Source organism: Amblyomma maculatum, chromosome 4 (assembly GCF_055883805.1).
Source record: "Amblyomma maculatum isolate TAMU_Amacu chromosome 4, ASM5588380v1, whole genome shotgun sequence".
Classification (NCBI taxonomy): domain Eukaryota; kingdom Metazoa; phylum Arthropoda; class Arachnida; order Ixodida; family Ixodidae; genus Amblyomma; species Amblyomma maculatum.
The window spans coordinates 163162066-163183314 of record NC_139347.1 but is presented as its reverse complement, the minus strand read 5'-3'; the positions used below and the strand labels follow the sequence as shown (position 1 = coordinate 163183314).

Below are 21249 nucleotides of genomic sequence, written 5' to 3'. Positions count from 1 at the left end.
GCGGCGGAGGATCTTCGTCTTTTCGCCGTTGAGCAACCTCACCTCGAAAGGTTGCTGCCTTTAGTTCTCCGTACAGGGGCTAGGAGGCAGTCCTTGCAAGTAACCGCGGCCCGGCGACGCAAATCGGGCATTGTATGGTGATGAGGAGCGTGACAGACGCCTTGGCGACGAGTGCTCTCCGCTGCGCAGGAAGTGCTCTCCGCTGCGCAGGATTTCCTGTGGTCGCTCGCCAGGACGGGGTCGTGGTGCGTCGACAGCGAAACCACGGAGGCCGATCCGCCGGTACGGGCAGTGACGGAGGATGTGTCCTGCCTCACCACAATGGAAGCAGAGCGGTCGGCTGTTTGCTGTCCTCCAGGCGTCGCACTTTCTGGGGCTTGGGGGTCGTTGGTAGGCTTGGCGGGCGGGGACCAAGGGGCGGCTTTCGGAAGTAGGATGGAAGCGGCGAGGGCTTGGGAGGTCGCGTCGGGGTGCAGGACGACATAATGCAGCTGCATAGTCCATCGCTGCTGATTCAAGCCCTGGAGGCGTCGGAGTCGTCGCTTTAGGAACGCCCAGCGCCTGCTGAACATCTTCATGGACGACGTCCGCGTGCATCGCCACCTGGGGTTGTTGCGATGATGGCAGCATTCGGCGGAGCTCCTCTCGCACGATCTCTCGGATGAGGTCCCGAAGGTTCTCTCCGCTTGCAGATGCGTTGGGGTAGTGGGTTGAGCAGTCCGGCTGAAGTGGTCGCTGGTAGTGACGCATCCGGGTGGCCAACGTCTTCTCGATAGTAGACGCCTGCGTTTCAAATTCCGCCACGGTTTTTGGCGGATTTCGGACATGACTTGCAAAAAGAAATTATTTGACGTTTCGCATTAAAAATTTGACTCTCTCGCCTTCGGTCCTGTTAGGGTCGGCGCGGCGAAAGATGCGCTTCATCTCCTCAACGTATGCCAGGACAGGCTCATCAGTAAGTTGAAGTCTTGACTGAAGGAAGGCCTGGGCTCTTTCCTTTCGGATGATGCTTGAAAAGGCAGTCAAAAACGCTTCCTTGAAAATCTCCCAATCCTTCATAGCTGCCTCATGATTTTCGTACCATACTCGGCCATGTCCTTGAAGAGCAAAGTAGACCTGCCTGAGTTTCGTAGCATCGTTCCAGCTGTTGAATTCTTCCACACGGTCGAAAAGGTCCATCCAGTCTCCAGCATCTTCATCCGGTCGTCCATGGAAGCAGGGGGGCTCACGGGGTTGGACGAAAACAACCGGTGCTGTAGTAGGCTGGGCCATTGTCAGCGTCGATGCCTTCCGAGATCGAATGGGGTCAGGCAGCAGACCGTGTTCGGGTTGTAGGCCTTGAAGTCGGCGGCTGGCTTGGTGACCTGTAGGCTGGTCTTCCAGGGCGACAGGAACACGGCTTTGGGCTTCGCTTGAAGGATCAAAGGCACCAGATGTCACGTAGGGGTGACAAGGTCGACGACAGAAATGAAGGGTCGACGATTGCACTGAAGAAACTCTTTATTGGGCTGTGTGCGCCCGCAAAAGAACTAAGCAACTCGGCGGCGGTGATAGCAAGAAACGTGCTCGTCGATCGTCGGACAAAGAATGCTCGTCACACTCGTCAACGCTCAATTTAAAGGCTGCACAGAACAATCTAGATAATATGCTTTAACAGGAGCTGTTGGCGGGCTAGTTGATGAATGTCTACTGTAGTCATGGTGAAATTGCGCGACAAACACGACACAAAAGTAAGAGGGACACGTAGCACGGGACGAGCGCAATCCCGTGCTACGTGTCCCTCGTACTTTTGTGTCGTGTTTGTTGCGCAATTTCACCATGAATCTAGATAACGTCGCCAACAGCTACCAGCATGGGCTGGAACATTGTGGAAAGACACCCGAGTGGCCGGAACCTTCGAGACAGATCTCGGTGCATCTTGCGCTACAACAAAACTGATAAAGGTGTGACTCGTGACATCGAACATTATCAAATATTACGGAACTGATACGCGGTCCTGAATCAGAGCGATAAGCCTGTATGCCAGCGGCTGTTAAAAAACAACAAATACCGTTTTGAAGGTTTCGTGGCCATATAGTTCCGTATGTTTGAAAGTTTTTAAAGTACAGTGACTCATGCGGGTTCTAAATTGCACATCCGTTTCATTTATATGGAACTCGAGATAAATGATATCGTGACACACAGAAGCTCAGCCCTAAGGGTAATGTGAAACTGCCGCCTTTGGTCCTCGGTTCTGAAAAATAAACAAGGGCGGGCAATTTCTATTGCAAACTATGCCTCCGAAAGGAGACTTTGAGGTCGCAAAAGAATTTTTGATCGCACGAATATTGCACACTGTGTGCCGCAGGGGTACACAACCCGCATGCTGACGCCATTAAGCATTCTGCATGATGCTGCTGGTTTGATTACTACTTTCGTAATTGTTACCTCTCTTAATTCATCATCATCATCATCATCAGCCTGATTATACCCACTGCAGGGCGAAGGCCTCTCCCATATTTATCCACTTAACTCGGTTCTGTGGTAGCTGCATCCACTTGACCCTTGCGAACTTCTTAATCTCATCCGCCCACCTAACTTTCTGCCGCCCCCTGCTACGCTTTCCTTTCTCTTAATTACACATACACAATCAGCATTCAGAAGTAATGCATCAGTTTACGTGAAAGACTGCATGACATGCAAATAAACCCCTGTTCGAGACTCTGGAAGCCTACGCTGAGGGCCCAGGTGGGTAGCCGGTCTTTTTTATGGGAAGCCATAGACGTTAAAAAGCAGAATTCTTTAGTGCATGGGGCTGCCTTAAACTCACATTACCACATTACATGCCGCGTTTGTTTTTATGTTCTCAGCGGGAAGCACGTTTACCATGATCATTGCCATGTGCTTAATGTTTGTGCAACATCATGCGCCTATACCATAATGGTCCTGTCAATCAACCGGGCGTTTTCGCTCGCAGTGAAGGGTACCAATGCCGAATTTTCTACGACATGGGATCCGTAGCGCTGTTGCATGATTAAGCAGGAAGCTTCACTGAACGGGGTGCTAGTTCAAAATGACGGGGAATATACTTCCTAAGCGAACAAGTAATCATTGCCCAAATTGAGGCTCATGTTGACTCTTTTGCTGGAGTACTTTCGCTTGTGGGAGACAAGTATTGTGTGCGTTTGCCAATATGTATTTATGTTTTGAATAAACACTCTCCATGAAACCTTCCGACCTGGACGGTAATCATTACAAAACTGTAATCCTTCCAATATCGATGCATTTATTTTCTGTACTTTTTTTTTCGCACACATAGCTCAAGCGTCTGAGTTCGAGGCCAGAAGCGCTATGCAGGACGCCAGAAGTTCTGCACTCGGCCGAGTTTTATTTATTTACTGGAGTTTTCGCGACACCTGTCAGTCAACGCAGGTAGTGTGTAAAACGCGAAAGCAGAAGAGCAAAACGCTGTGATAAAGTGACACGAATGCACTCTCCACGCTCCACTTCCTCTTTTCAAGCATAGCCGACGAGCAATAAGGCCAGCGCCGCTTATACTTGAAAACGCAAAATCGCAAATCCCCATATCGTGAGTAACCGACCTCTCTATATATTTGCTGGAAGCCGCTTGTCACGCCTCATTAGTCAGCGCAAAGAAGGTTTCGCCTCTTGCGGTCATTGTCTTCTATCCCCACTCGACGGAAAACAATTAAATGCACATGCGGTGCATTCGCCAACCATTTCTTTTCTTTCGAATCCATGAAAGTGTAACATGCATAATTAAGAATATTAATCTATGTAATGAAGTGTTTTTTAGTTTTTAGTGCAAGAAAGCGTTAATGAAAACCGAAGCCCGATGCAAACGATAATGATTTGGGAGTTTCGCCGCATGTGTCGAAGTGAGCCCCAACTTGTAGGCAGTGAATTTGAACGGGCCGACCACGATAAGAAGACTACCAGGCGCACCTCATACTCTTGGAGTTGAAGAGAAGGGCCTCTGCTTTATCAGAGCCTATAGGACGAAGATATGCTGTCAAAGGCACTTGTGTGTTGTTCCTGACTTCTGCACTTGCTTGAGAATTCAGGCGTGTGCTAAATGCTGATTTTGGCCCCTCAATGTTTTTTTTTTTTTATGCAAGAAACCAAAACATCACAGTCACTATCTCGAGGCAGGTGTTCTAGAACTAGCTGCACAGAGCCATAAAATACGTTTTACGCCGTATTTGATCGATCAAAAAAAAAATTCTTTATTACTTCGCGCTGGCGCTGAAACTGCGTACACAGGAGGAGGTCAGTGCCCAAATTCATTTATGAACTTTGTAGCATATACTTTCTACTTGAGAAAAGCTTTTGCGATCAAGCTGTTTTCCTCGTTTTCCCAATGCTTCGCCGTGCTCAGATTTATCCCTTGTGATAGGAAGACCATGGATGTCGGATAAATGAGCGTGTTCAATAGCACCACTTTGTCATTGCCATCATGTGGGCCTTACGTAATGGAAGCTTGTGCAGACACGCGCCGGCAGCTGTGTGCTGCTCGGTTGTATTGCAGGCTATAGAGCGTTTATGTCATCCAGTCCGAGATAACTAATTCGCGTAAGTAGACGCTTGACGTGTATTTGATGTGTGTATTTGAAAAGTCGCTCCAGGAGATAACGCCACGTAACGATATCTCACAAACAAACCACAACGTGAGCATTTAAAAACTGATATAAAGCGGGTTCAGCGCACATCTTGGAGACTAATAGTTTTTCTGAACGAACTTAAAACGCATAATTAAAATATGCAAAGCATATTTACGCTACAACTTACTTGCACAGGTATTGCACTCATTGGAAACATAAACAGATGAAAAACGGCACAAACATGTGGCGACTTGAAGCTTACTTTATCCCACAGGAAACGGCATCCGAGGAAACCACAAAGTGGCTTTAGATAAGCAAACTGGAAGGCATGTCGAATGTTGAATTGCATGCCTTCATTCATCTGATGGTCAACCCCACAGCTCGTGGATATCTCGAGTTTAGCTAAACGGCGGACATCCTGAACCCCGCCTCTTAGAGGGCAACTTGAAATTCACCTTGTGACCGCTGCTGCTGTGGGCACAAGCTCTACTCTCATAGTCATTGGAAAGTTCCAACCAGTGATAAATTGTCTATTCCTAAATTCAGCAAGAAGGTACAAGCATCCTCAAAATAGAAAAGCAATCATGCGAGCTATCTTGTCAGTTGTATTTGGCGCTAACGCCCGGACATACCCGGGTACCTCTTTCAAGTTGGAAGTCTTGTAGAGGTGGCTCTACTGCGCTATGCATTTGCATCGTCTGAAATTGACCAAGGAAAAAAAGCAGTTTTCTGGAACATGAGAAGTGCTTTGCCCTTTTACAGCGTTTATATTCAACTGAGGTTTCTTGCAGCGAATACCTAACAAGGAATAGACTTATTTCTAAAAATGAATTGAATAGCGAGATATGCAATTTTATACTGCTGATCGAAAAAGCATAAGTTAGCTCGCACTTTAAATACCGTAGAATTTGGTCCAGCCATTTCTCTTCGTGCCTTAAAGTGTTTAGGCTGCTTTTAATCATTCGGTTTAGATTTAGGATTCACCTACGTCAAAACATTGTCAATTCACGCAATTCGATAACTATTGGATAATACTGTTTTGTGATAGGATGGTCTAATACAACAAATATTTGACACAAGCACAGGGTAGACAGTTATGCTTTTTAATACGAGATGACTTCAAAAGAGAGCACGATTCGTCATTCCATACATGTACATCCATCGCTTAAAACGTAGCACAGGGAAAAGTTCGGTTGAAATGTCCATTGCATATCGCTGTGACAGCATCACTGCACGGTGTCGCTCATTTTTCTACCTGTTTCACAACAATGTTCTTGTTACCACGCTCCAGTCTTATTAAAGAATGCAAACAAAGCAAATGATATTCTTAGCGACGTCTTTACTTCGAACTATAAACAAAGAATAGTGCCTTATTTTTCGGTATGCGTTTCCGAGACACTAACATGCCGGTATAAAGTTTCGGGCCCTAAGATACATACACTGGCTACGCCTCAATACCAGGGCAGGCAACTTACATGATGTAGGTGCCGCACTCGTTAAAGAAGTTTCGGCGGTAGGCGAAGTATGACAGATGCTCGGTTGAGTCCCCCGTGGGATGACGCTGCCCTGAGGCGGTAGTTACGGGACTGCCGGGGCACAGTTGACGGCTTGCGCCGTGGACGCCTGAAAGGGGAGCGGGAGTATAAAATTTTCTAACACTCAATTAGCCAACTAATATGACGAACTATTAAATGCATCATCGACGCGGTATCGGAAGTTTGCATAGTAAGGTAAGAGAGGTGCATCTGAAGCATTGCTTGGCTGACAGATGTTGTTGAAGCGGAAGCAGACTGCGAAAGCTGTCCATTCCTGGTCAGCTCCACCTCACGCATATGTGTTTCTGATGGGCTGGCTGTTATTATCACATCTTGTTACGCATTAAAAAGAGCGTGTCTCGAAAATGACTAAATAAGTAAGCTGAAAGAAGACATGAGAGCAGAATGTGCTCAACTAAAAGTTGAAACAAAAAAAGAAACGTGAAGTTATGGACAGAGACATGTGAAACGAAATCCGTGAGTTAACAATGAGAAAATCGCCATGACACAGAGCCTTGAGTTTGCTGAGGGGACAATAGAGGACATAAAAAACTAGAAGAGTAGATCTCTAAAAGCGCGCAACTAGCAACTGATAATGAGGCACTGTGTGCCCGGTGCGCGCCCTTCGAAAGCAAACTGCGAAGTGTAGAAAGCAGGCTTTAGCATTCTTAGAAATGTTCGAGGAAGGCCAATATTAAAATACAAGACATAGCAGAGACTGAAAACGAGTCCTTGAGCGAGATTCACTGCAAAATTGGCAACATCAATAAAGACACAGTATATAGAAGAAGCGGACGTTGAGGTTTGCCATCGAGCGCCTGCGCGAAATGCTAGGAAGTCACATATACACTCGTCCAGTTTAAGCCCCGCGCAAAGCGAGACACTGTCCTAAGAAAAGCGAAAGAAAAACCTCACCTGTCAAGCAAGGACATCGGCTTTGACAACAAAGATTCAATATACGTAAACGAACGCCTCTGTCCTGCACTAAAGTAACTTTTGGTAATGCAGTGAAATAAAAAATACTAGCATCGCCGGAAGTCGGTATGGTCGTACAATGCGCAGCGAGTTGGTGGAGTTAGCGTGAGCCATACTTTGAGGAGTTGGTGCGAAATTCATACGCTAGAGGCTTATGACGGTCATTACGTTAAACGGGCTTCCTGCTACAAAATGCCGAAAGTGCTGTATCGCGAAGTAAATGACCAGGAGCTCTCAGCCAAAGACGCTGTAGCGGGTCTTAGAAGGAAGTAGCTTTCGAGCATATAAAGAAAATGGTCTCCACTCGGAGTTAATGTACTGCTGTAAGACTGCTCCGACGGCCACGCTGGAGGCATCCACCATCAATCTCGTAGGGACGTTGCTAGGCGGATGGACCAGAACCACGGCGTTCTCGACTGCTTGTTTTGCGGCAGTAAAGGCGGCCATGGCTTTTGATGACTATGAAATGGCGGAGGACGGGCAAGCAGTTGACCGGAGGAGGTCAGTGAGTGGGCGAAGAAGCTCTGCACAGTGCGGGATGAAGCGCTTGGAAAAATTTCCCAGTCCCAGGTACTGCCGTAAGTGGCGGAGTGTTGTAGGCTGGGAATAATTCTTGATAGCCCGGACGGTGGACGTGAGAGGGCGGATTCCCTCCGATGATATGTGATAATTCAAGAACTCGAGTTCACAGGCACCAAAACACACTAGAAGGCATTCACAACCAGGCCGTACTGCTGTAGACGCTTGAGCAGAGCATGCAGGTGTTGCTCATGATTTTCAGGCCTAGGACTAGCGTTGAGGACATCATTCACGTACGCGAAGACAGGCGGCAGGCCTCGCGTGACCCCAGCCATGAACCGCTGGAAGGTTTCAGCCGAATTGCATAGTCAAAAGGCAGCCGCACATACTCAAACAAAACAAATGCATCGTAATAGCAGTCTTAAGTATGTCGGCGGGTTCGATGGGGATTTGGTGATACGCCTTCACCAGTTCAACTTTCTTTGCTAATAATGGTGCAGCGGGCGAGGCGTGACGTAGGATGTGAGGCAGCGGATAGCGGTCGAGGAAAGTTTTGGCATTCAACATCTGATAGTCGCCACAGAGGCGCCAGTAACCGGATCCTGCTTGGGTACTAGATGCAGCGAGACGACCCCGCGCTGGACAACGGGTGTATAATATCAAGCTGTGGAATACAGCCGAACTGACGTTTGGTGATAGCGAGGCGGCCTCCAAATTAGCGCCACGGTGCATCCCGGTTGACGATGTTGTGTGTCACAGTATGTTTCGGCAGTTGAGTAAGGTTGCATGGCTTGGTCAGCTCCGGGAAATCCGCTAGCACTTTTTCGAACTTGGACGATGATTATTTCAGCGTACGGATGCCCATGGGAGCAAGGTTGATCAAGATTCCCGAGATTGAGTGATGAGTAGATTGTGAGTATGCGACGACGACGCGCGCTGACGTTCAAGTCGAAGTATGAGAGGAAGTACAAGCCAATGATCGAATAACCCACGTCTCCGACAACGAATACCCATCGGAAAGTACGGCGAAGCTCCAAGTCAAAGGCGATATCACTGTCCGCGGCAAGGGTGAGGTGGATGGGCTGGGGAAGGCGCTGGAGGAAAAGCTGTTGAAGCAACGATGAGTGGGTGAAGGTATCGCTCTCAGAAGCTGGCGCATCCGGCACAGAAGCTGGGAAGCGCGGCGATCGCCAAGGTCTTCCTCGGTAAGGAGCTGCTGGAGGCGATAGCACTCCGACGATATAAACCTGTGCAGCACCTTGGTTTTCAAGCGGTGATGCGGCATACCACCCATGGAGGCGATGAGAAGGTCGGATACCTCATCGGCAACGTGGGGAGGAAGGCTTGAGACGACATAGTAGTATAGCGTCGTCTCCGAGCAGAAGAGGGCAAGGCAAAATTGAGCCTCGATCTGGTGGAACTACACTTGCTGTGTTCCGGGGCCAGGAAGGTGGGAGACAAGCCTGCAGTGGCGAGACGTCTAGCCGACGTGAGTCCTGCACCATGGATACTGCAGGATCGGTCATTTCTCCTTCTAGGTCAGCAGATGAAGGCCTAACGCCTCAAGAGCGAAGTAACAAAACTGCTGTTGATTGGACAAGAACAAGACTGCCTGCCGAGGCTGCACGAGCCACGACCAGGTGCCGTCTTTATTTTCTTCACCGGGCGGCGTGCGATATCAGGGTTCCCGACGCCACCTAATAAGTGTGGACATGCTGTACGAATTTCATTAATTACAATAGGTCTATTTTTAGTCCAATGAAGTTTTAAAGTTGTTAAATTTTTTGGCATGTTTAGAGCGGCAAAATATTAGCGTGGAAACAAGAAATACTGATACTTAGGCTGTTCCTCATTTCCGTACGTTTTATAGATACCAGTCGCTAACACCTAGTTTACCAACAACACCGTAATAAATACGGATATACAAAAGAAATGAACAAAACCAATTACATTCGTTTTTTTTGCACTTATAATCTGTCTATTTTGCTTATCTTGCATCGCATGATATTTTCGTTGTTCTACGAAGGCTTTCTTTTTTGTTCGTTGCTGGTCACAAAGATTGAAATAACTATTGCTCAATTCTGTCACATTCCTTGTCTTTGATATTGAGAGTAGTGAGATTTCTACTGTTATCGTTATGCTACTACCATGTAAACGGTCTCTTTGGTCTCGTCAAGCTTTTGTGTATCTTTAGCCCAAAGGACAATCCATTTCTTTCTGGGAGATAAAGATGTATTACGTTGTATATTGCTTACTGGGCGGGTATTCGCACTTTGCTTTAGCATATTGAAGGTGGCAGCTGAATCGGTTTGCAGTACTCCAAATATTAGGATTTTTCGTCACCGTCCTCACCCATTGCAAAGGTCTGTAGTAAAATCCCCTCAAGGAACTGCAGAATGCTACATGAGTAGCTTTTTTATAGTCTTCAATAAGCCTCGTATACACTTAGACGCTACATGTGAAGGTTTATTAAGTTTAAGGCGACCAAAGGAGCTTATATAAATCACTGCTTGTACCTTATGTTTTCCGGGGCAATATGGAAGCTATGCTGGCAGTGTAATCGAAGAAGGCAATCTATCGCTTAATTAAAAAATAGGCTCTATTCGCATTGAAAAACTTGATCCCATAAGTTTCTATTCACGGACGTGAACTCCTGAGAACGAAGCGATAATGTTCGACATTTTGAATTTCTACTCATTTCAAGGTGTAAGTAGAGACGTCTTCGTATCACTCTTATGTCAAGGTCTTCTCCACTAATTCATACTCCTTACTTGCAATAAACAACCAAATGTGTAAGCGAAAAAGGCAATCAGCGTGTTTTCTGTGTTTATTTATAGGCTATGAATAGAAACTTTTGAAGGAAATTACGAACGCCACCAAGGAGAAACCAGATGAGATGTGAGGTCTGCGAGAAGAAAATTCTTAGTTTTCATATTTTTCAGAACATTCCTTTAAACTGTTACAAACTATTCAGGAATTCAGGAACAAATCTTGAATAACTGCCGAAAGTGTCCTCTAATATTTTAGTGATTGTCATTTTATTTCATTTGTCATTTCAAGCCGAATGGATACCGATAAATGGTTGCTCAAAAAAATATCGGCTATAACTACTCTTAATAACATGCTTACGGGGCTCAAAGGGAAATCTGTGAAATACCAGTGCTTAAGACCAGGAAGCTATGATGGCTCGACTAACTTACATTTGCGAGCAGATTAAGCGCAGCGTTTCGTGAAAGTAAAGAGGGATGGATCTGTTGTGTAAGCGTTCATGGCTTATGCTGAAGTAATGTAAAAACGGGTATCTATCTTCAGCCTGTAGTAATTTCGAGGCCTAAGATATTTGGTTTGATAGTCCAAAGGAAGCCGTTCCTTGACAGAAAGAGTAATATTGGACATTATCCTGCAAGGCAGTGCCATTTATGTGTTACTCTTACTAAGACACCTCTCAGTTGAAGAACAAAACTGTGGGAATCACCTACTGTGGGATTGCCCAGCGTTGAAGCCAACGCGGATCCGGCACCTGGTGGCAGCTGGCCTCTCCCCCCATAATCCGGAGTCATATGCTGTTTGGACACTGGGATCGCATCATCGTTCACTTCTCGATTTCATTGCATCAGCCAACCTTTTTTCATTTATTTGACCACACCCTTCATCCATCATAACATTCCTTTTATGCCCTGAGGCAATAAACTTCGCAAAAAAAAAAGAACGAAACTAAATATAGCTACTTGAAAAATTACTGCTGTAACCTTTCCGTTTGTTTGTCAATTTATTTCGAAATGCATACTGAGGTATATCAGTTTGACGTTTTGAATTTTTGAAGAGAGGCTATCAATTGCAGTATAAACGTTTTGCCAAGGAGTATTTATTTGTCGTTCGCATACTCCTACCGAGGGCTTTATCAGCAGGTAGAGAGTGTCTGTTTTACATTTCATTGCCTTGTAGGAAAACAAAAGACACTAATTAAGCCGTGTATTAGGCATACAACCAGATCTATAAAACAGTATGATCTACCTTTGCCAGCCAGTTGATGTGGTGTCATGAAGTAGACATGCCGCCGCCCGTGGTTTCCGTCACAACCAGAGACTACTAAATTGCATATATAGCAATAACAATGAGGTAAGCTGACTTCAGCTCAGTCAGTAGTGAGAAATCGTGCTCTAGTCTATTGCAGCTGGTAGCAAGACATACGCTGCCGAGTAGTAAGTGTGGCTTCTACGTAAATGCTACTGCTTGCAATCGCAGCGTGCACATTAGCCGTATTGCATCAGTGCCACATAGCAGCTCTAAACACTGTTATAGACAATGCGTGGCATCCATTCTTAAATTGAACATGCGAAGAGGTGGCTGATCTTTTCAAGCACCGTTGCATCCGATATGGCCGCCACTCGAAGCGGATTGGCTAATTTACCGTGAGCCCTCGATGTGCTGCTCCACATACTCTTATGTTTACTGCCATTCCAAAAAGAGCTGCCGCATGCTCGCCTGTTCTTCCTAAAAGTGAATGACCTTGTACTTCAGGCAAAGAGGGTTAGTTTTCCGTTTTCGTCGACACATGACACGCGTAACGACAACACGCCATTCCCTAGCGAGACGATGCAAAATAATTTTGAATTGTGGGGTTTGACATGATATAGGGGAACGCCTGGAAATATTTTTTAACAAACTATAAAGTGACACAAAATATGGGCCTCTTTGTACTTCACTTTCATAAAATAACGGCAAAAGCTGTGGGGTTATAGCCCATGACGAGCATGCTGCTAAATTATCTGCGTAAAAAATATGAATGATCTTTTTCAATTTACATGCTGAAACATATTAAAACGAAGTCAGAAGCGTGATGGTTCTCTAGCTTCTATTTTAATTGTGGCTGTTACATATAGTAACATATTACAGAAGAATAGAGCTGAAATTTCCGCTTCAACCCTCCTTCGCAACCAAATGGGTGCCATATACTCAACTGCGTTACTGTAGTTCCGGGAATACAGTGAAAATTCGATGGAATTCTGCCCGAGCTCTCACGTCCTCCATGCTACTTTCCCGAGACATTTATGGCGTCATAAGTATATAGGCTGTCAAGCAGTGCACTGACCAGTTGAAAGGTTGGCCTGGACTAAGTGGAAGTAGATCTCGTCCACGATGCACTCCACGGTCGACATCATGAGCACGGTGACGCTGAAGGCGTCCAGCAGGCATGTCATGGACACGGCTACAGCGATCACCAGTGCTAGTATGCTGCATCGGAGTGAGAAAAATAATGTTTTCTGTATGTGTTTGTACTTGCATTTCGGGCGTAAAATGTTATCGCAGTGAATAGCAGTTTATCTAGTATAGATATACCGGTTTCCACTTCCGGTTAACCTCCCTGCCTTTCCTCCTCATCTTCTTCCTCCTCCTGGTTACATGCGTTTTGGGAGTGATGGGTACAAGGACAAGCACAACTTGTCCTTTTATTTCTGAGTTTATTTCCCAGAGATAAATACTGTTTCGTACACCAAAATTTATTAGGAAATAGTACCTCTATTGACAAAGTAAAAGCACACACCTTTTACGATCATCATTTGCTTTAGCAGCCCAGAAAATACGTGAAGAGGAAAAAAAGGGCTTTGGATCAAAGTGTTTAGAATATTGCCTGAAAAGCCCCAAAATATGTTGGTGAATGTTTACTGTAATGTGCCGAGAGGTTGACCTTAATTAATTTAAGCATAGTGAACGGACGGGCAGATCAACGCAATAAATTACTAAAGCATTTGTCGAAGGAGATACCTATTGCTCATGATGTTTTGCGTGTACCTTGAGAGTGTTCCTTAAAAGTATATCCGGCCTAGTTCTAGACAAGTGTGTTGATTCTGCGCCTGGTCATTCTGCTAGACAAAAATGAAAAGTGTAGGGTTTTGTTTTTCTGATGAGTGAGCTCATGGTTAATGCTCTGGATTTTCTCACAGAGATAAATTTATTGTTTTCCAAAAAAAAAACGTGCAGTGGCCACAACGCTAACAGCAACATGCAGCTGTTCTGTCGTCGATTTTTGTCTTATGTCAGCTATTACTGTGGAATTAACAAATTAAGTCAGTGAGAAAGCTTCTGAGCATAGGTTTTCACTGGGAAACATTTACAACCGCCTTTTAAATGGTTTAAGATGCCTGAATGTGGCCGCATTTACGCAAAGATGCGCCGATATACCACTACATTTTATCCTCTCCCGCAAGCATGCGCTCTCCGTGCTGAAGCGCCGCTCACTCCTGTCCTCACGTACTTCGCACTCCTGGTGTTCCCCAGATCGCACTCTCTCGCCGCATGCGATACGAGCAAGGTCCGATGTTGCATGCGCGCGTTGAAATCCAGGCACGTGCGCCAAAGCGGTGGTCGGGACGCACCACTCAGGGTCCAAGGGGCGAACGACCACCGCCCAGGGTAAGGAATTGCGCAATAATAAAAGACGATCGTTAGCAGGAGTGAAAGTGGAAAGAGAGAAATAGGAGTTCGCGTCGGGGTAAATCAGTTGCTATGCAGTCTTACAAGGAGAAGCATCGGGGATGCGCCGAATCCAGAAAACGGCACCAGGTCTAAGCGACTGCTGAAGAACGTGAACAACGGCTAGCAAAACAGCCAGCGCTAGACGCTACTAGAAGAGCGCGTCGTGCACCTCTAGACACTTGTACATCTGGTAATGATCCTGCGTAGAGTCTTCAGAATACCTTGGACAGTGGAACAGATGGTTCGCCGCTGCTTCGGCATCGCCATGTTTGTTTTGCTATGCAGGCTGCTAAAGAGAGGTGTCAGCGACAAGCTGCGGCAAGGAGGCTACAACGTATAGAAGAGATAGTGGACGAACGTGAAGAACATCGTGCTAAGCGTCGTGCACTAGATGAAGCTCGGCGACTACGTTTTAGCTCTCCGAGTGCTTCCACCTCGTCGGCTACCGATGAACACATGACTGCTCAGGAACGCCGCAATAAGCGAAGACAGCGCGCAGAAGAATCGCCGGAAGAAAAGTCGTAACCATTGTTTGTCATGTGTCACTCTATAGCCAAATTATCGAACCCCACAGCCTATACAACAAGCGAACACACAAGCGTAGCCATGCGGCCATTGCTAACGCAATTTACCAGGCTTAGCCAGCCTAAGCCACTGCCGTTTTATTCTTCCATTATGGCTCTCCCCATGTTGAAGTACTACGATAGATTCCACATGGCTGGTTGGGTTTTCCACCAAAAGAAATAAGGTGCCAACGGAAAAGGTTATGAAGAAAACTGACAAATCAAGATATTTAACCTAGCTTATTGTGTAGGGCAGGCTAAATTACTGTCTGCAGCCGCTCTCCCTGGAGCAAAAGGTGAAAAGCGGTAGCAGGCAACCCTGAGAACGCAAGCCGTACACAAATGCGAACAAAAATATATATTTAGAGAAGAGCACGTCTAATTTGGTAGTTACAGTTTTTTTTTCGCTCTCTACGCTCAACATTAGACATAGCATACAGATATGTATCATGTGGAGCAGGTAAGACTATAGATATATACATAATACATACATACATACATACATACATACATACATACATACATACATACATACATACATACATACATACATACATACATACATACATACATACATACATACATACATACATACATACATACATACATACATACATACATACATACATACATACATACATACATACATACATACATACATACATACATACATACATACATTATACATGCAGCAGGCTTCGCCTGCACATCCATGTCGATTGCACCAAAGGAAGGATATATCTTATGCACAATTCAGCCTATCTATCCCAAGCACAGGAATGAAAATGAAAAAAAAGGGGGGCGGGAATGCACACTCTACCAGAGGGCCCGTCATTAGAAACAACAACACTCCATACTGTACAATACCTAATATACCAACGCTGGCATATCCAGGCCATCGGGCTTAACAAAGAACCGTTATGCCAGCGTTGCAGGAGCCGCGCCTTCCGTCTGTTTCCAGACGCTCAGACGTGTATTTCCAGAACCGAAAGCGGAGATTCCGCAGCACTGGAAACATGGCGCGCGCCGGTTGCCTGCATGCTTCCACAAGACAGCGGCGCTTCCACAACACAAAGTGCATGTTATAACTAATCACGGGAACAAGCCACGGGGTCTCCTCAGTAGTACTGAAAACACTTGATATACCAGGCGCCACATAACTTTTGCTACCTGGCACTCGAACGCGAAGGGATCGCCTGTGTCTGATGCCCTACATTTCGGGTACTGATATTGTTGGGGACTATCCCCCAGCGGTAAAGGCGGTTTTTCGTCGGCAGAATGCCCCACCGTCGTCGTCACTCAAAGTCCTTATCGTCGCTTGACGTCATACGCGCGGCCCATGATCTGCATATCTGTGTATCTGTCCGCTGTTCATCTTCAGCGCTTAGGTGGGCACACGCGATGAGGCCACTGAATTCAACTGGCGAACTTCGTGTATACTGATGTCCGGCAAATTCACTTTTATATTCTGTTTGAATCTGGCCGCCGCCTGAAGGGTGCGGTTTTTCTGCTTGTGGTCCTCTATGTCTAATGCGAGTAAATGCTCTACTGGCACGCACTCAGCCAGCACAACTGCAGAGACCGCCCTGGGTAGGAATCCTCCACTAGGCTCATGATTAGCCTGGTCATAAGTATTCATCTCATTGTCGTGATGCACGGTATCCCAGTCCCTCTCTGTTCCGGGGGAGATGGACAGGGCGCCGCGCCACTAAGGCCGTCTTGGCTCCCCTGACGAAAGTTCCCACTAGAGAAGCGAGCCTACCTGTCATGCGCTGCTGCATTAGTGCGACTCTGGAGACAAAGCACGAAGGCGCGCATGGTTCTTAATCACTGCAATCTTTGCCGCCATCGAGAGGTCGAAGCGCACTGCATCTGCTAGCACTTTCTTTGTTCTCTCTAGGACTTGGCTCCAAATTCTAGGAGACACGCGTCTTTCCTGAAAAGCACCCTTACGACTCGGACAGCTTCCACAAAGGGGAGCGGCTCCGGAAGCGTGCTTTTATAACTCCCAAAGCGGAGGCATGAATTTTAGCCATATTGTTACATAAGGCGGTGCAACGCATAAGGAAAGAAGAAGAACGCATACTCCCGAGAGGGCAGCGTAATCTCTGAAAACTGTGAGAAACATCTAGGAGATCCGGATGTCGCGTAGGAACCAAAAAATGTCATCCGCATATGTCATGTCGCTCCCTCGTAAAAGAGTTGCATTGTCCCGACGGACTCTTCGGGTAGTCCATAGCTTCTTAGTACTCCATAGAGGTACGAGTGTTTTACCCTGCCGAAGCCTTTGGTCTGATCCAGACACGAACACACCGCTCATCCCCTTCACCTCTGAATATGCAAACAAGCCTCGCGTGAACGGGAGAGACGCGAAGATGGAGCGTCCTGATACGGCAGAAGACTGAAAAGGGCTAACTAAAGTACACAGGAATCACTGGAGACACTTGGCGACAAGAGACGCAATCAGCTTCTAACCGCTGTTCAGCAACGTTATTGGTCTCCATGTCTCGGGGGATGACAGCGACGCTTCTTTGGGAATAAAGATGATTCGTCCTTCTGAGAAGGAAGCTGGTTTTTGTCCTCATTGGATCACCATGTTAACCAGACTCGTTAATAGGTCGCCGAGTATCTGAAACAATGTCGGGTAAAAACCTGCCATAATACTGTCTGAAGCCGGTGCGGATGTCTGAGGCATATCGCGCAGGACCCTAAATACTTCTGTGCGCGATGCTGGCGTACAGAGGGTTGCACTCTCAGCCTCCAGCAGTGATGGCAATGTTCCACAGAATTTGAAACTTCGGAATGCAAGTCGGGTCCTCCTGGAGGCTCCGAGGTGAATCGGAGACCTGATCTACAAGTCGTTATAAAAACCCTGCAAGAGATATGCTGGAGCGTTTTGTAGAGGTAGATTGTAGAGGAAGGCGGACATTATGTACGGGATAGGCTTCAGTTATGAAACAATAATTTAACTAACGGTAAATAATAAAGTTTTGATTTCTCATTTAATGGGCTATATAGTTATAACAGACACCTTTATGCTGTCAACATAGGAGTGGTGTCCAGATTTCAGATTTTTACAGTAATAGAATTCGAAATATTTAACTTGGTTATGATGCATATTTAGCTGAAATTGTTGGCTTCTGGCTATCCACATTTTTAAAATGTAATTGCTATTTGTAGTAGAGACGCACAAATCTGGCTAACTGCTTCTGCGGCATAAAATAGAAAAACTCCTTTCGTATTTGCTTTTTCCGGGAAATGTGCATTGCGGGAAGTCAACTTTAAGAGGTAAAATATGCATATATTTGATGTCATGTATTTTAGCTGCAATGTCGATGAAGAAATTATGAAACAGGAGTGAGCTTTTGTGTCTACGGCCTTCAACTTCTTACTATATTATTGTCCCCTGATATCAAAATTAGAAAGGCGGATTAGTGTGTTTCAGTTATTCATACATTTACTCACTGAACCCAATCAACCCAACCACCTGTACAGACCGCAGCAATGTATCTCTCGCATGGTGTCAAAATAACGATCTGTAAAATGTAAATAAAAAGCACCTGTTAGTGTATCTTGACGGTCACAGTACTGTGCACATAAACAGTCTAAGGACATGAACTTGAATTCAATCGTCGGTATGGCTATTTTGCATAATTTGAAGAAAAGCACGGTGCACCATATAGTTTTCGGCGTATAAGATAAGACAAAGATATTTCGTGGAAATCTTCTTTAGCGTACAAATATCGCTTTTCAACACCAGTATCCTGCAAAGTGAATGATTACCTGTTTAATCCTGCCTGCTTGAAGTGCTGCACACAACCCGAAGAAAATAACACGAGGTTATGGCGCTTTAAAACAGCTGAGCTGCGGAGCTTGCTTGACGAAAGAAAATATGTTTTCCACCTGCTTGTCGTGGTATCGACAAACCAACCTTGGAAATGCCATGAGACGTACCTGTTGATCTTGTGTCCCGTGTGGCTGAGTATGAGCAGCGCCAGACGAGTGGACAGGCCGCATTCCTCCATGGTCAGCATGAGCAACATGGCACACAGGAAGCTCATCTGCCTAACCTGAAAATCCCAACTTTATTGAAAGGAGCTAGACTATTCCACATAGTGGCACTGCTTCAAGTACAGCCTGTGGTGAAACAGTCAATGTTATATCGCTTTAGATATGAAGATATCTGCCGCTCACTTAATATAATTCCAGCCCGCCCTAATTAGCGCTGTACGAAAACTAAAGCCGAGCATAAATTTGAATGAGAAAAGCGCGCGAGGAATTCAGTTTGACTTACAAAACATGGCACGTTTTGATCATTAAACATATGTGTAACCAATTGAGCCTCCTTTTTAGCAAATAGTATAATTTTTTATCGGGTGCATCCTCGTAATGCCTGCTAGGCTGCCATGAGGAGTTGGCTGGACTGATGCATTTCCAACGTTTCTGCGTCAGATGCGCCGAGTAGTCCGGCGAAGAAGATGGCATCCTCCTTGATGCACATTCCGGAATGGCCTGTCAACGGATGTACTTGGCGTGCTCGAACTGAATGCCATCCAAAGTATCTCACCCTGAGCAGCGGCCTTAGATGGCAAGTAAGAGGCTCTGCTAGGTCCTTGAATCCAAATAAGTTTCCGCAGTAGGTTTTCCTTTCTTATCTCATTCATTTTCTTTGTTTGGCAGTGATACGGTAACTCATTCCTCAGCAAATTCGATGCTTTATTGGCCGCGATTTTGTTTATTTCTGCGAGCAGTGCAGGGTTTCTTAATCCCACGGTATGGTTGGCTTCCGAACTGAGGAACAAATTTCGAATCATGCACATTCTGTAGTGTTATGCATTCATGAGCGGAACAATATTCTTTATGTTGCTAAATAAATGGGCGTACGGATGCTCTTAGAAGAGTGTGAAGGCATCGCTGCCTAAGTAGGAGCATTAGCCGTGGCTGTGAACCGGTTCTTAAGTTTAAGTTGCTCTTTGCTCTCGCCGCTGTTACGAAATTCCTCTACCGGAATTCCTAAAATGATTACTTGTGCAGGAAAAAAAGCAAGTTTAGGGAGCAGGATTCGACCATTATTGCAACTGTTGGGAACAATATCCGACAGTTGCCATATAAAGGCTCGCAGGCCATGAGCATTCTTTGCTTATCGCTTTTACTCGCAGAGAACTCAACTAGGCGATCTCCGTGTCTTTGGTTAGATGGCCGTTTTGGACACTTGAGATGGAGCAGTCGGCTAGTTCTATAAAGCTCAAAGTTTGAAGGGAGCCATATTAGAATATTAATGAGCCACTCAGATATATGAGCCGCAAAGTGGCTCTGCGTATAACGTCTCTTGTTTCCCCCCTAATACACTTGGTCTCCACGTTTTTCAGTGTTGTCCGTTCTGGCTAGCTAAAGAGCACGAGGTCTTTGGCGGTCGCATATTCCTTTCATACCGTGGAGTAAGGCAGAGCGGCGGCACGTGCATCGGCGAGGTCGAGCAGCGGCATGCAGAGGAAAGGCAGCAGAGAAGCCATGGGTGCCGCCACCAGGTTCATGGTGAGCGATGCCAACACCAAGAGGCCCACGCTGCTCGCACGCCAAGACTGTGGTAGGAGTTCGCAAAAGAGCAGTAAAGCGCGGAGAAAAACGATGGCATTGTAAACAGCGGACTCTAGCCCCAGTGGTGCGCAACAATGATTGCAACCATAAATGTTCTATGTGAAAGATGTTTTTCTACCTTAAATATTAGTATCATAAGCCAATGCAGACAATTCTTAAATATTTCGAATTATCGTGTCGCGTTTTACTACGCAATTTCAGCAGTAAGCTGTTAAAAATGCTTACGCATAACCATAATATTTTTGGCGGTACATAAGATGGTTAAGGAAAACTAGAAAACTGCTGTAGCTGCCTGATACTGTTACCAAACTCCATGTATGCGTGACTCAACTGTATCACGCTCTGTTATAAACCAGTAATACTGCTGAACAGGTCCATCTGGAAAGGGAAGTCGCTACTAATACACTTTTTAAGGCTTGCCCACCTTTCCTGACAACGATGTCTATATTGCCTTTTTTAAAATATATTTGACGGACAACGATTCATTCCATATCTCTTTAAGCATACTGGTGTGTTGCACTGCCCAGACTGCCAACTATAACTTCGTAACCTTACAGGTATTCAGAGTTCAGAAATAGACCCCCTTTCAAACGTATACTTGAAATTGCGACTTGTCGTAGCACTTGGCACCGCGATTCTCAAGGAATACAAAATATAAAGGACTGCCTTTGCCAATCAGTGTGACTTCGGAAGAGCAATGTTTACGAGCGCCTAGGTGAGAGCCGACTTATCCGATGCCATCTACGTGCTCATGAGCCACTGCCTATTGTATTCTTCATAAGCTATGCTGGGCCTGGAATGGTCAGGGCGAGTTCCCCACCTATATATGGTCTTTCTTTCAACCGCTATGTTTTTGTAGCTAATATCTTTCGCTAATTGCAGTATTAAGTATTCTAAACCCCCTTTTTTAATAGGCTTCCCTGCTGATCGTTTCTGATTGGAGCCATCTGTGTTGTGATCACAGCAATGTTCTCCTCCCAG

The 21249-nt window shown here is 45.8% G+C and overlaps 1 protein-coding gene across 1 annotated transcript in view; it reads right to left on the bottom strand.

Moving 5' to 3' along the window:
- LOC146193393 (Na(+)/citrate cotransporter-like) overlaps positions 1 to 20219 on the bottom strand; it is a 63812-nt gene extending 43593 nt beyond the window's left edge. The window contains exons 1-4 of the mRNA XM_084600538.1: positions 20103 to 20219; positions 18625 to 18740; positions 12723 to 12865; positions 6077 to 6224 (exon numbers count right to left, since the gene is read on the bottom strand). Of these exons, the coding sequence (XP_084456664.1) occupies positions 6077 to 6224; positions 12723 to 12865; positions 18625 to 18740; positions 20103 to 20204 (509 nt within the window). The 5' untranslated portion in view covers positions 20205 to 20219. The remainder of the gene's footprint in view (positions 1 to 6076; positions 6225 to 12722; positions 12866 to 18624; positions 18741 to 20102) is intronic.
- Between the last annotated feature and the right edge of the window lie 1030 nt (positions 20220 to 21249).